Raw genomic sequence first — 11,918 nt, forward strand, 5'->3', positions numbered from 1 at the left:
GCGCTTGAGATATTATTTATTTTCTCAATTATTGAAGAAAATATCGGCTGTAGATCGACGATCGACGCCCTTATTTCACATTAAGCAGATCATATACTATAATACTTGCATAAAAAATTACAATTAAACGAAAAATTACGATGACTTAAAGCGCGCACTTATATCTTGCGATATAGCTTTGGCATCGTTCGAAATCCCAAACAATCCAGCCCTCGCAAATCCAGCACAATAAAGACCGTTTTCTCCTTTCCAATGATTCGGGTTTCTCTTCTTTGGCATTCCATTTTCCCCAAAAAGCCCTCCATCATCCTACATATAACAAATCAAAAAATTTGCATTTAATTAAAATGTTTTAGCAAAATCGTAAATACGAACGATGAAAGCTAACTTACCTTGAGCCATTTTCTGACAGTGCTCTTGTAGCCGGTCGCAAAAACAACGGCGTCGTAACTTTCCATTTCACCGTTCGTAAAGCTAATATTATCTCCATGCACATTCTTGATTGAGGGCAAAACCTACAAAATTATTACATTAACCAAATATTAGGCAATATTTTTCACGTGTGTACATGCATGCATGCATGTACAAAAAAAAGTTACGTATGCATGTACATACATCGATTTCTCTTGCTCGAATTTTGGAAATGGTGCCGACGTCGATAACCGGAGATCTTCCGGTTGCTCTTTTGAGATAAAAGGGTCCTTTGTTTGGCGTTTGGATACCATATTGAGAAAGATTCCCAAATTTCAATTTGCTCAATAGTAGCACAATTTTGTCCACTAAATCTACATTTAGATGCTTCAATAACACCATTCCAAGTTTCACCAGCTCCTCACTAAGAATATGAACCTGAAATAATAAAAAAAAAATAATAATAAAAAATCAGTGTGCATTTGCTAAATTACGTACTCAATTCGTTTTAAATTAACTGCCGATTCATGAAATTTTTCTTGTTTCCATTTTCTCAATTTCGCCATTATTACTATTAGTTAATTGAGAGAATTAATGGAAATAAAATAAAATAAAACATGGATATTTTAGTCATTCTATCTCGGATTTTTTTTCTTCCTATTTTTTAATCTGTGGCCCAAAAAGACATCTATTTTAGGACAAAAGGAGTAATTATTTTTAAAAAAAAAATCAAAAATTCAAAAAGAAAAATAGATTTTGGATAAAGCACTTACCGGGCTACGAACAACGACAGAAGTTCGAGCACCCCAATTGGACAAATCGAACGCTATTTCCATACCGGAATTCCCACTTCCAACAACCAACACTTTCTTTTTCTCAAATTTCTTTCCATTTTCGTATTTACTAGAATGCATCACTTCACCGTTAAACGAATCCAAACCCGGGATATTTTGAGGTATGTACCCCTCACTATTCTCCCCCGTGGCCACAACCAAAAACTTGGCCACGTACTTCTCCATCGTGTCCAAAACCTCGTTTTTTGCCATCACAACCCAATTTCGACAGCTGTGATCGAACGAGGCGGATTCCACGGTACGTTCGTAGAAAGGGCTTACGTTGAAATACGAAACATAATCATCCAAGTACCGGATAAAGTCCTTTCTAGGGATGTATGTGGGTGCATTGGAAGGGAAGGGCATATTGGGTAATTCACAAAATTGTTTGGCAAGATGAAGTTTCAATCTATCGTAAGCTCTTTTCTTCCAAAGAGAAGCACAACAATCTTCTCTCTCTAAGACAATGTTTGGTATGTTTTTTAGGTTTAGACATGCGGAAGTTGCTAGGCCCGCGGGCCCTGCACCGACGATTAGCACCGTAGTTTCTCTCTCCATTTTCTCTCTCTAAAATGTTTTTTTTTCTTTGTTTTTTTTCGGCTGCGAATGAATGATGATCGATGTTCTAGATTTGCTCTCGCTATTTATAGAAGAAGAAATAGTTGCTAGACTACAAAATTTTGTTAATGTAATCAATAACAAATTATGCAGGGAAAAAAAAGAAAGAAAGAAAATAAATAAATTGCAAGAATAATATGGAATACACTATTATATTATTTGTTGGTCGTAAGCATTTTCTTTTACCTACCTAAAATGAAATAATAATTTTGAATAATCTTTTCACAGATTATTATTTTCACAACAAATTAATATCAATGGTAAGTACAACTGTACGTAATCTGAAATTAAATTAAAAAAAAAATGTATACACACACGATATATAGTATGTACGATATATATCCACACATAAAATTTAAAATAATCCGAATTGATTCCTAGGGACTGGGTGAAATACCAAATATACCCCTTGTTATTACCATATAAAAAATGTGATTGGCACAAAGAATATCTAATTCACCTTCCTAATTATATATTTAGTATTTATCTCTAGGCCACGTAGTTATAATAATCTCTTAACATGGTAGGAAATATTAATACATACCATATGTGTATGTCTATATATATTGGATCAATTTTCTCTAACTTTCTAAATACATGCTTATAGTAAGTAGTAGGGAAATTTTATAAAATCTAATTACGAATTTATTATAGGGGCTCTATGATATAACCCCTCAATACTTCTTTTAATAAAGGAAGGTCCAAATTATTTGCACCGTTTGAGAAAAATCTACTCTAAATTCCAGTCACCTATTTTTCCATTTATGTCTCTCCACCTTACACATCCCTATGACCCATCAGCACACTATCCCCATGACCCATAGTCGTGTCTTTCTCTCTTTTTAATTTTTTTTATTTTTTTATTTTTTTTTATTATTATTAATTATTTATTATTATTATTTTTTTTTAATATTTTTTTTCGTTTTTTAACTTTTTTTCTCTATCAGGTATATTAATCGACCATGAAGCATATTAAATCGACTACGATGAACTATAGTGGATTAAGAAACCGACTACTAAAAATAACAAATCACAACTACAAAAATGCAAACTCAACTATATTTTACAAAAACAAACAATATACAAACATTATAATTGATTTATACAATTGCAATCATTAAACAAAAAATTCAAAAAAAATTAAAACTTGGAGTCAATGAAGCATATTAATGGACTATGATGTGAAACATAGTCGATTAAAAATCTGCTACTAAAAATAACAAATCACAACTGCGAAAAAATGCAAAATCAACTATATATTACAAAAACAAAAAATATACAAACAATATAAATGATTTATACAATTCGAATCAATAAACAAAAAATCCAAAAAAAAAAAAAAAATTGGAGTCGATGAACCTTAATCGACTACCAGAGGATAGTCGATTAGCTTAATCGACTATGAACATGTACATAGTCGATTACAGTTTCAGCATGCGCGAAATTCTCTACACGCGCCGTCATCCGCCCAATCCACCATAAACCCCTAAATCTGCCTCCCCATCGTCACCACACCGCCGCCACAACACACCATCACCACCTTACTTTAATATTATGGTGATTTTTTTTTATTACAAATAAATAAATAAAATCACAACTTGCTCCACCAACCAAATCAGAACCACCACCCATCAAAATCCGATTCCGGCGACAAATCGACAATTTTACCTCTTTTCGCCGCCGATGTAGCAATCGTGGCATTCGAACTCAGAATCGCTATCAAAATCATCATCATCTTTATGGCTTTTGTTAAGATCTGCAACGACGACGACCCCGGCGACGACGGCGACGGAGACGGCAACGACGACGATGGCTTTAACGGAATTGGCATCGTTGTTCTGGCGGTGATGTTCGTGGTTGGTTCTTCATCTTCCGATCAAGAGAGAATAATTTAAAGAATTGAGAGAGAAAAGTATAATAGAGAGGAAAAAAAACAGAGAAGAGACGGAGAAAAAGAGACGGGAGAGAAGAGAAAATAAGATTAGGGTTTTGAAAAAGTATAGTAGACAATTAAGTGCAGTTTCGGAATTATGAAAATATCATTTGGGTTGAATATTAGCTAAAGGGGTTTTCTCTAATTATTTTATAGGAATGGGTGCTTCCTTAACTTATTTTCCTAGATAGGGGGGTTTTCTCTAATTTTCCCTTTATTATAAGTCTCGTATAAATAGGAGCCCAACCCCGATCCACAATGTCGATCATCATTCATAAGAATTTGTGTCGGGTTCGATCACATCCGTCAAAATTGAGTTGTGATGGTGAAAAATAGCGAGTATAACTCAGATTCCACGTTTGGATTCCTTTAATGGGGAAGTGATGCGTTCGAGTAATTACGAAAATGGAAAGAAATTTAATTCGAGAGAAACGGTGAAACAAAAAGTTACAGGCGCCATAGTTATGAAGAATAAATAATGTAGTTTTGTTAATGGCGTCGTAAATTTTCGTTTCACCGTTTCTCTCAAATTTCTTTAAATTTACGTAACAAATTTACTACTAATAAACAATTTAAACGGTGAAACGAAAAAGTTACGAAACTAATATAAGATGGAGAATGCAATTTGAATTTTGTTATTCTATACGTAGGATGATGAATGGCTTTGTGGTGAAGACGATGGAACACCCAACGAGAGAAATCCAAATCATCGGAAAGGATAAAACGGTCTTTACCGCGCCATTTTGGGAGCTTTGTGCTAAAATAAATGAATCATAGGGAGTTTTTTGCAAATATTAATAACACGAGGACTTTTTAACAATTTAATAAAAACACAAGTTCCAAATGCAAGAAATCAACCAAATTCCACAAAAAGTCTCTGAAGAAAAAAAACACAAACCAACCATTACCCAAATTCAGTCCAAACATACACGAAACAAACGTCTCTCGTTTTATTTACGCAATATATACATACATATATATACATAATATATACATACACAACCGAGTAACTCAGGCTCAGTGAGCCAGGTGGGGTATAGCGGTAGTATTCGATCGGTGGCCCTGGACCCCACAAGCACAGTGGACAGATGTCAAGCTGAGACACCCGCTAATAATAAGCGAGTGGCGATCGGGGCAAGTGTGGAGCGAAGGAAAAGAGTCGCACAGCGCCTGGACAGCTGGCGGCGTAAGGGCGGTGCATTGGCTGATGTTCAGATTGGTCAGGCCTTCCTCCTCTTGGTACCTAGTCTTCTTCACCGGGGCCCACACTCTGTTCTTGGCTCGGCTCTGTGCCAGCGAGTACATTGCCCTGTCGGTTATGTTCTGGCAATAGTAGAGCCCCAGCGATCGGAGGTGGAGGCAGTTGTTTGCTAACGCCACTACACTCTCGTCTGCACGTTTTATTTATTTATTTATTTATTTATCACCACAAAAAGCAAAATCTAATTAGAAAACCTCGAAACACATTCTTGAATTTAAGGGCGATGTAACAACGGGTTTTATTGCATTCGGCACCCCGGTTTTCTCCCATAATTGTTAAACAGAACCCCCCATCGAAATTGAAATATATACGAGATTCCGATTTCCGATCCCATTTTAATTTCCGAAAATAACTCAGAAAAATTCAATTTTTTTCCGAAAATTTCAATTTTTTTCCGAAAAATTCAATTTTTTTTTCCAAAAATTTAGGTGACTAAAAATTGGAATTTTCAAAATTCCAAGAATTCAACTCCGAAAATTTCCGATTTTGGAACGAGCTTTTTTCATTCCAATACCCAAAATTCCGATTTCCGGGTTTTTCGGATCTTTATTTGTAACGAAATTGAAACTAGTTTTTCACTTCCGAAAAAAATTGAAACTTTCCAAAAGTGCTTATTCCAATCCATCTATTTTCACCCCTACTCAAATAATAACAAGAAACATCGATAATTCACCTGTAATAAGAACACATCCACACAAATCGAGAGCTCTAAGATCAGGGCAGCCATAGGCTAAGCTCTTCACACCTTCGTCGCCTATCCGATCACACCATCCAAGATTCAAGTACTGCATTTCATTACAGTTGTACCCAATCGCCTGCGTAAAAAAAACAAATAGCAGCAATTTTACAAGAACTATATCTACGTCACGAAACCTCAAACTACGTTAACGAGTTATTTTACTACCTTTAACGCCCTATCGGTTGCTGCCTTAACACAGCCGCACAGATTCAAGAATTTCAATTTCCTGCAGAAGCCGGTTAAATAACCGACAGCCGAGTCGCTAAACGCAGAGCATCCACTAATATTGAGCTTTACGAGATTCGGGCAGCCTCGTGCTAGCGCGTATAAGGAGCTATCGGTCAGCCTAAAACTCTTGCTCAAATCCAATTCTTGAAGCTCGCGACAGTGGCTTGCGATTTTCTCGACGGCTTCGTCTTGCAGTTGCGGCGTGTCTTGCCTTAGGATTAGAACTTGGAGTTTCGTGAACTTCGGAGTTAGTGAGAGAACCAGGTTATTCATGTTCTTCTTGCACCTGAAAAAACCGAAAATCTTCGATATCAATCGGAACAAGATTGCACGAATCACACACATCCAAATCAAAAAACAATTTTTTTTTTAAATATATATACACACACATATATATATATGTATATACCAATAGAAGGAAAGGTGGGTAAGGCCCCAAGAAATGGCATCCCTCCATCCATGGCAAACACCAGAAGCAACCACCACCGTCTGATCATCCGCCAGAGAAAGAATCCTAAGCAAAAGCTCCGCCGGAATATCCTTCCACTCACTTATACTCAGCCCTCCACCGCCAATTTCACCACCACCACCATAACTTTGATTCATGTTCTGAACAGCACCAAATCCAAACACCTCCTCAAAAATTAAGTCCAAACCCTCTGTTCCTCCCATTTTCCTCACAGTAGAAAAAATCCCAAAATAAAGCTGCTGATTTTTATATTCCTGATAATTAATTTAATAACCCAAAAAAAAACAATACAGAAATGAGATAAACTCGGAAATTTGTAATAAGTGAATGCGAGAAGGTACTGAAGAATTCAACAGTTTGTCTTATTCAGAGTGTCAGGTTTCTTCTACACAATTCAATTCAATCTCTCTCTCTCTCTCTCTCTCTCTCTCTCTGTGAAATTAATTACAAAGAACTGATCTTTATCCTATTCTTTCAGTCACGAAAAAAAATATTAAAAAGGGCCTCCATTTTTATTGATGTATTTCGCGAAAACCGATTGATCACAGAAAAAGATGATCATAGGGCACACAAAATATGTTGTGTGTGTGTGTGAGAGAGAGAGAGAGATAGAGAGAGAAAGCAAAGACGTTTGTACCTGGTAATTAAGGAGACGAGTCACAGAGGAAATGAGGCGTTTACCTTTGTCTAGGCTTCTTCAGTACCGAGCAGTCTCATTTTAAGAGAGAGAGAGAGAGATGAGAGAGAATTGGGCGCCGATACAAAGCCACGTGTCACGTGAACAGAAGATGTGTGACAGAATGCAAACTACTAATCTTTTGTTTGGAGACTAATTTTAATTAAAATTAAGGACAAATTACGGTTGCATGGCCAAATTACGAAAAAAAATCTTATTATTAGTCATTCATTTTTTTAAATGTTTTTACATAAAAGTTATGTGATTCGGTTATTTACTGAACTAAATCGTATATTCAATTCGGTAAACGGTATAAAGTGTTGGCGTACCGAAATTTTGATTCGGTTTTACGATTTAATATCCTTAAATTTATCTTTATAGGGGTATTTTTGTAAGATGATACATAGTTGAGAGGTGATGACTGTAATTACTCAAACATGAGGGAGTTTTTGTAATTTGACCATAATTCAGGGGTGAAATTGCCATAAAATAAAAAATTCCGCCCTCTTAATTTCGTGATTAACTAGTACTTCACCCGTGCGTTGCACGGATATCAGTTTCAAAATGAGAAAAATAATAATATTTAAACGAATATCTTTTTATAACAACAACAATTCAAGTAAAACAAAATGGAAGGAAAAAAATTATCTCTTAATTCAGAGTTATAAGATATGAAATTCAATTAAATATTACAAAGAAAAATACGCGAATGGCGCAAAGCACGATATGAAGATTAAGTGAAATAATTTAAAACATATAGTATAACTCTATTTCATGGAATGCAATCTACTACACCATGTGAATCCTCTGCAAAATAACTAACTTAACAACAAACACAGTAGCATAGAGGTAACTCAATAGATATTCAAATAACCTGCAGTTTATCACTAACAACATTCAATTAGTAATCACATTACTCAAACAACTACACAACTTATAAATATTGCAAAAGAGATAAGATGTATACGCCAATACCAATAATAATACCAATACTGATATCAATATTGATACTAATAGTGATACTAATACTTATACTAATACTAATACTAATATTAATACTAATACTAATACTAATACTAATACTAATACTAATACTAATACTAATACTAATACCAATACTATACTAATTTTAATACTAATACTAATATCAATATTAATACTAATAATAATACTAATAATAATACTTATATTGATAGTAATAATAATAGTACTACTGATATTAATATCGATACTAATACTAATACTTATACTCGTACTAATCTGGGTACTCATACTGATACTAATTCTAATACTAATACTAATACTAATACTAATACTTACTGATATTGATACAAATACTGATACTGATACTGATACTGATACTAATATTGATACTGACACTGATACTGATATTGATACCGATACTGATGTTAATACTGATACTGATGTTGATAGTCATATTGATACTCATAGTAATAGTAATATTAATACTAATACTATTACTAATATTGATACTAATATTGTTACTGATACTGATGCTGATAAAAATACTAATATTATACTAATAATACTGATACTGATATTAATATTGATAGTGATACTGATACTGATACTTAAATTGATACTAATATTGATATTCATACTGATTTTGATACTGAAACTCATTTCGATACTGATACATATACTGATACTGATATTGATACCGATACTGATACTTATATTGATACTGGTACTGATATCGATACTAATACTGATACGGATACTTATACTTATATTAATACTAATATTAATACTAATACTAATATTATTACTAATAGTAGGGGTGGCAATTTCTCAACTTGGACCGGATCCGATCCGGATCCATGTGGATCGGATTCAAAAGGATCCGGATCCAATATCAATCTATATGAATAGATTTAATGTGGATCGAATTTAGACCGATCCGGATTGGATCCAAATGGATCCATTTCATTTTTAATTCAATTTATGAGGTTGAATATCTCAACTTTTAGGATTTAATATCTCAATTTATGTAGTTTAATATCTCAACTTTTAGGATTTAATATCTCAATTTATGTGGTTTAATAATTAATATCTAAACTTTCAAACTCACACATATTCACACACACTTTTCATACACAGTTACACACTATCACACACACGCACACACTCATATACACACACTGTTTAACACACACACCCCATTTTACACACACACACACTCTGTTTTACACACACACACACACTGTTTTACACACACACACACACACACTGTTTTACACACACACACACATTGTTTAACACACACACACACACTCACATACACACACTGTTTTACACACACACACACACACACTCACATGCACACACAGCTTCTACACACACTCACATACACACACTGTTTACACACACACACACACACACTCTGTTTTACAGACACACACACACACACACTGTTTTACACACACACACACTCGCATACACACACAATTTCTACACACACACACACACTATTTTACGCGCACACACACACACACACTGTTTTACACACACACACACACACACTGTTTTACACACACACACTGTTTTATACACACACACACTATTTTACGCACGCACACACACACACATACTCACATGCACACACAATTTCCACACACACAGACACACTGTTTTACACACATACACACACTCACATGCACACACAACTTCTACACACACTCACATACACACACTGTTTACACACACACACACACTCTGTTTTACAGACACACACACACACACACACACACTGTTTTACACACACACACACACACACACTGTTTTACATCATTCTCCATCTATTTCAATCTATATCAAAGTGTGTAAAGACTAAAGACCATAACTTTACAATAAACTCCAAACCAAGAATCACCTGGAATGATCTTGACACCTGAAAATAAGATATTTGTCATGTTTTTTGAACAAAAAAATATTAAAATAAGATCATTAATTTAACAGCCCTAATTTTTTCATCAGAAGTAATAATAGCACTTGAGTTGGAATATATGATCTGCAGCATAATAGTTCTAATAAAATAAATAAATTAATAAATAAATAGTAGAAAAAAATAATAATTGCTAAACAAATATAAAATAAAAAATTACCTCGGAATGATTCCCCGGAGTTGGCTCCGACTTGCTTCTCCTCAGTTCCTTAACATTTTCCGACGGTCTCCGCGGCCTCAAACCACCGGAAGGCCTTATTTTCCGGCGGGAAGGCGACGGCGAAGGTCTTGGCGGCGAGCGGCGTGCGGCGGCGGCGAGCGGAGTGGAGGCTGTTCACGGCGGCGAGCGGAGTGGAGGCTGTTCACGGCGGTGAGTGGAGTGCAGGTTGTTGACGGCGGCGAGCGGAGTGGAGGTTGTAGACGGCGGCGGTCGGCGAGGAGCGGTATACGGCGGCGAGGAACGGCGATGGAGGTGGGGAATGGCGATGGGTTGAGAAATTTTTGGGGTGAAATCTGAGAGAGAATTTTTTATCGATTAAACTTTTAATTAAAATAATATTTTGACTTTTTTTTTGAGAAAATTGTGTTGGTATTTGATTGGGTTATAATTGGGTTTTGATTGGATCCAATATGACCCAATTTATTTTGTGGTTAAACTTTTAATGGATTTAAAGTGGATCCACATGGATCCAGTTTTAAAAAAATATCAACTGGATCGGATCCGATTTGTTTCAACTAAACTTAATCTAAACCGGATCCTTATGAACCGAACCGAATCTAGTTGGATCCACGGATCCGGATCCAAATTGCCACCCCTAACTAATAGTAATATTAATACTAATATTGATACTAATACTATTACTAATACTAATATAAATGCTAAAACTAATTTTAATGCTAATGATATATATATATATATATATATATATATATATATATATATATATATATATATATATATATATATATATATATATATATATACCGATACCGATACTGATACTGATACCGATATTGATACCGATACTAATAATGATACTGATACTGTTACTGATATTGGTATTGATACATATTGTGGTAATGATACTGATACTTATACTGATACCGATAATAATATTGATACGGATACTTATACTTATGTTAATACTAATACTTGTACTAATACTAATACTAATACTAATACTAATACTAATACTAATACTAATACTAATGCTAATACCAATACTAATACTATTACTAATACTAATATTAATACTAATACTATTATTAATACTATTACTAATACTAATATGTTAATATTGTTAATGTTAATGCTAATACTAATTTTGATGCTAATGCTAATCTAGATAAGCTAATTATTATGCTAATGCTAATTATGATTGTAATTATAATATTATCCAAATCCTTATCGTATTCCTAATTCTATTCATAACACTAATAATAGTTCTAATCGTAATCCTAACCATAATCCTATTCCTAACACTAATCATAAGTCTAATAATGCTAATGCTAATGCTAATGCTAATGTTAATTCTAATTATAATCTTAATTTTAATACTAATAATGCTAATGCTAATGCTAATGTTAATTCTAATTCTAATCTTAACTATAATTCTAATCCCAATCCTACTATTAATCATAATCCTAATACTAATGCATGTCACTAATTATCGTACAAAGCATAATCATAATCTTAATTATAATTCTAATACTAATATTAATCATCATCCTAATATTATATTAATCCTAATTACAATCTGAATCCTATTTCTAGTATTAACACTA

The 11,918-nt window shown here is 34.1% G+C and overlaps 2 protein-coding genes and 1 long non-coding RNA gene across 3 annotated transcripts; all 3 read right to left on the reverse strand.

Annotated features, from left to right (window-relative positions):
- Window positions 1–117: 117 nt before the first annotated feature.
- Window positions 118–1,865, reverse strand: LOC105963439 (putative indole-3-pyruvate monooxygenase YUCCA11). The gene is made up of 4 exons (XM_012987843.2): window positions 1,185–1,865; window positions 616–849; window positions 393–515; window positions 118–309 (listed from the first exon to the last, which is right to left on the reverse strand). The coding sequence occupies exons 1-4, from the start codon at window positions 1,800–1,802 to the stop codon at window positions 136–138; spliced, it is 1,149 nt and encodes a 382-aa protein (XP_012843297.2). The 5' UTR covers window positions 1,803–1,865; the 3' UTR covers window positions 118–135.
- A 2,808-nt stretch (window positions 1,866–4,673) lies between these two features.
- SKP2A (F-box/RNI-like superfamily protein) lies at window positions 4,674–7,275 on the reverse strand. The gene is made up of 5 exons (XM_012987794.2): window positions 7,130–7,275; window positions 6,433–6,746; window positions 5,961–6,309; window positions 5,730–5,871; window positions 4,674–5,186 (listed from the first exon to the last, which is right to left on the reverse strand). Exons 2-5 carry the CDS (start codon window positions 6,693–6,695, stop codon window positions 4,813–4,815), a joined length of 1,128 nt encoding a protein of 375 aa, XP_012843248.1. The 5' UTR covers window positions 6,696–6,746; window positions 7,130–7,275; the 3' UTR covers window positions 4,674–4,812.
- Window positions 7,276–9,723: 2,448 nt separating this feature from the next.
- Window positions 9,724–10,646, reverse strand: LOC148771983 (uncharacterized). The gene is made up of 2 exons (XR_016030420.1): window positions 10,294–10,646; window positions 9,724–10,079 (listed from the first exon to the last, which is right to left on the reverse strand). It is a non-coding gene; the product is annotated as an uncharacterized LOC148771983 (long non-coding RNA).
- Between the last annotated feature and the right edge of the window lie 1,272 nt (window positions 10,647–11,918).

This window comes from Erythranthe guttata, chromosome 3 (genome assembly GCF_056151865.1).
Source record: "Erythranthe guttata isolate IM_541 chromosome 3, IM_541, whole genome shotgun sequence".
Taxonomy (NCBI): domain Eukaryota; kingdom Viridiplantae; phylum Streptophyta; class Magnoliopsida; order Lamiales; family Phrymaceae; genus Erythranthe; species Erythranthe guttata.

Excerpts from the sequence above, each read along its gene's own strand:
- LOC105963439 (XM_012987843.2), bottom strand. The coding sequence starts at position 1,802 with ATGGAGAGAGAAACTACGGTGCTAATCGTCGGTGCAGGGCCCGCGGGC. Across the intron at positions 850-1,184 it reads CTGTCGTTGTTCGTAGCCCG|GTTCATATTCTTAGTGAGGA; the intron begins GTAAGTGCTTTA and ends TTATTATTTCAG. Across the intron at positions 516-615 it reads TTCGAGCAAGAGAAATCGAT|GTTTTGCCCTCAATCAAGAA; the intron begins GTATGTACATGC and ends ATAATTTTGTAG.
- SKP2A (XM_012987794.2), bottom strand. The coding sequence starts at position 6,695 with ATGGGAGGAACAGAGGGTTTGGACTTAATTTTTGAGGAGGTGTTTGGA. Across the intron at positions 5,872-5,960 it reads CAACCGATAGGGCGTTAAAG|GCGATTGGGTACAACTGTAA; the intron begins GTAGTAAAATAA and ends TTTTTTACGCAG. Across the intron at positions 5,187-5,729 it reads TGGATGTGTTCTTATTACAG|ACGAGAGTGTAGTGGCGTTA; the intron begins GTGAATTATCGA and ends TAAAACGTGCAG.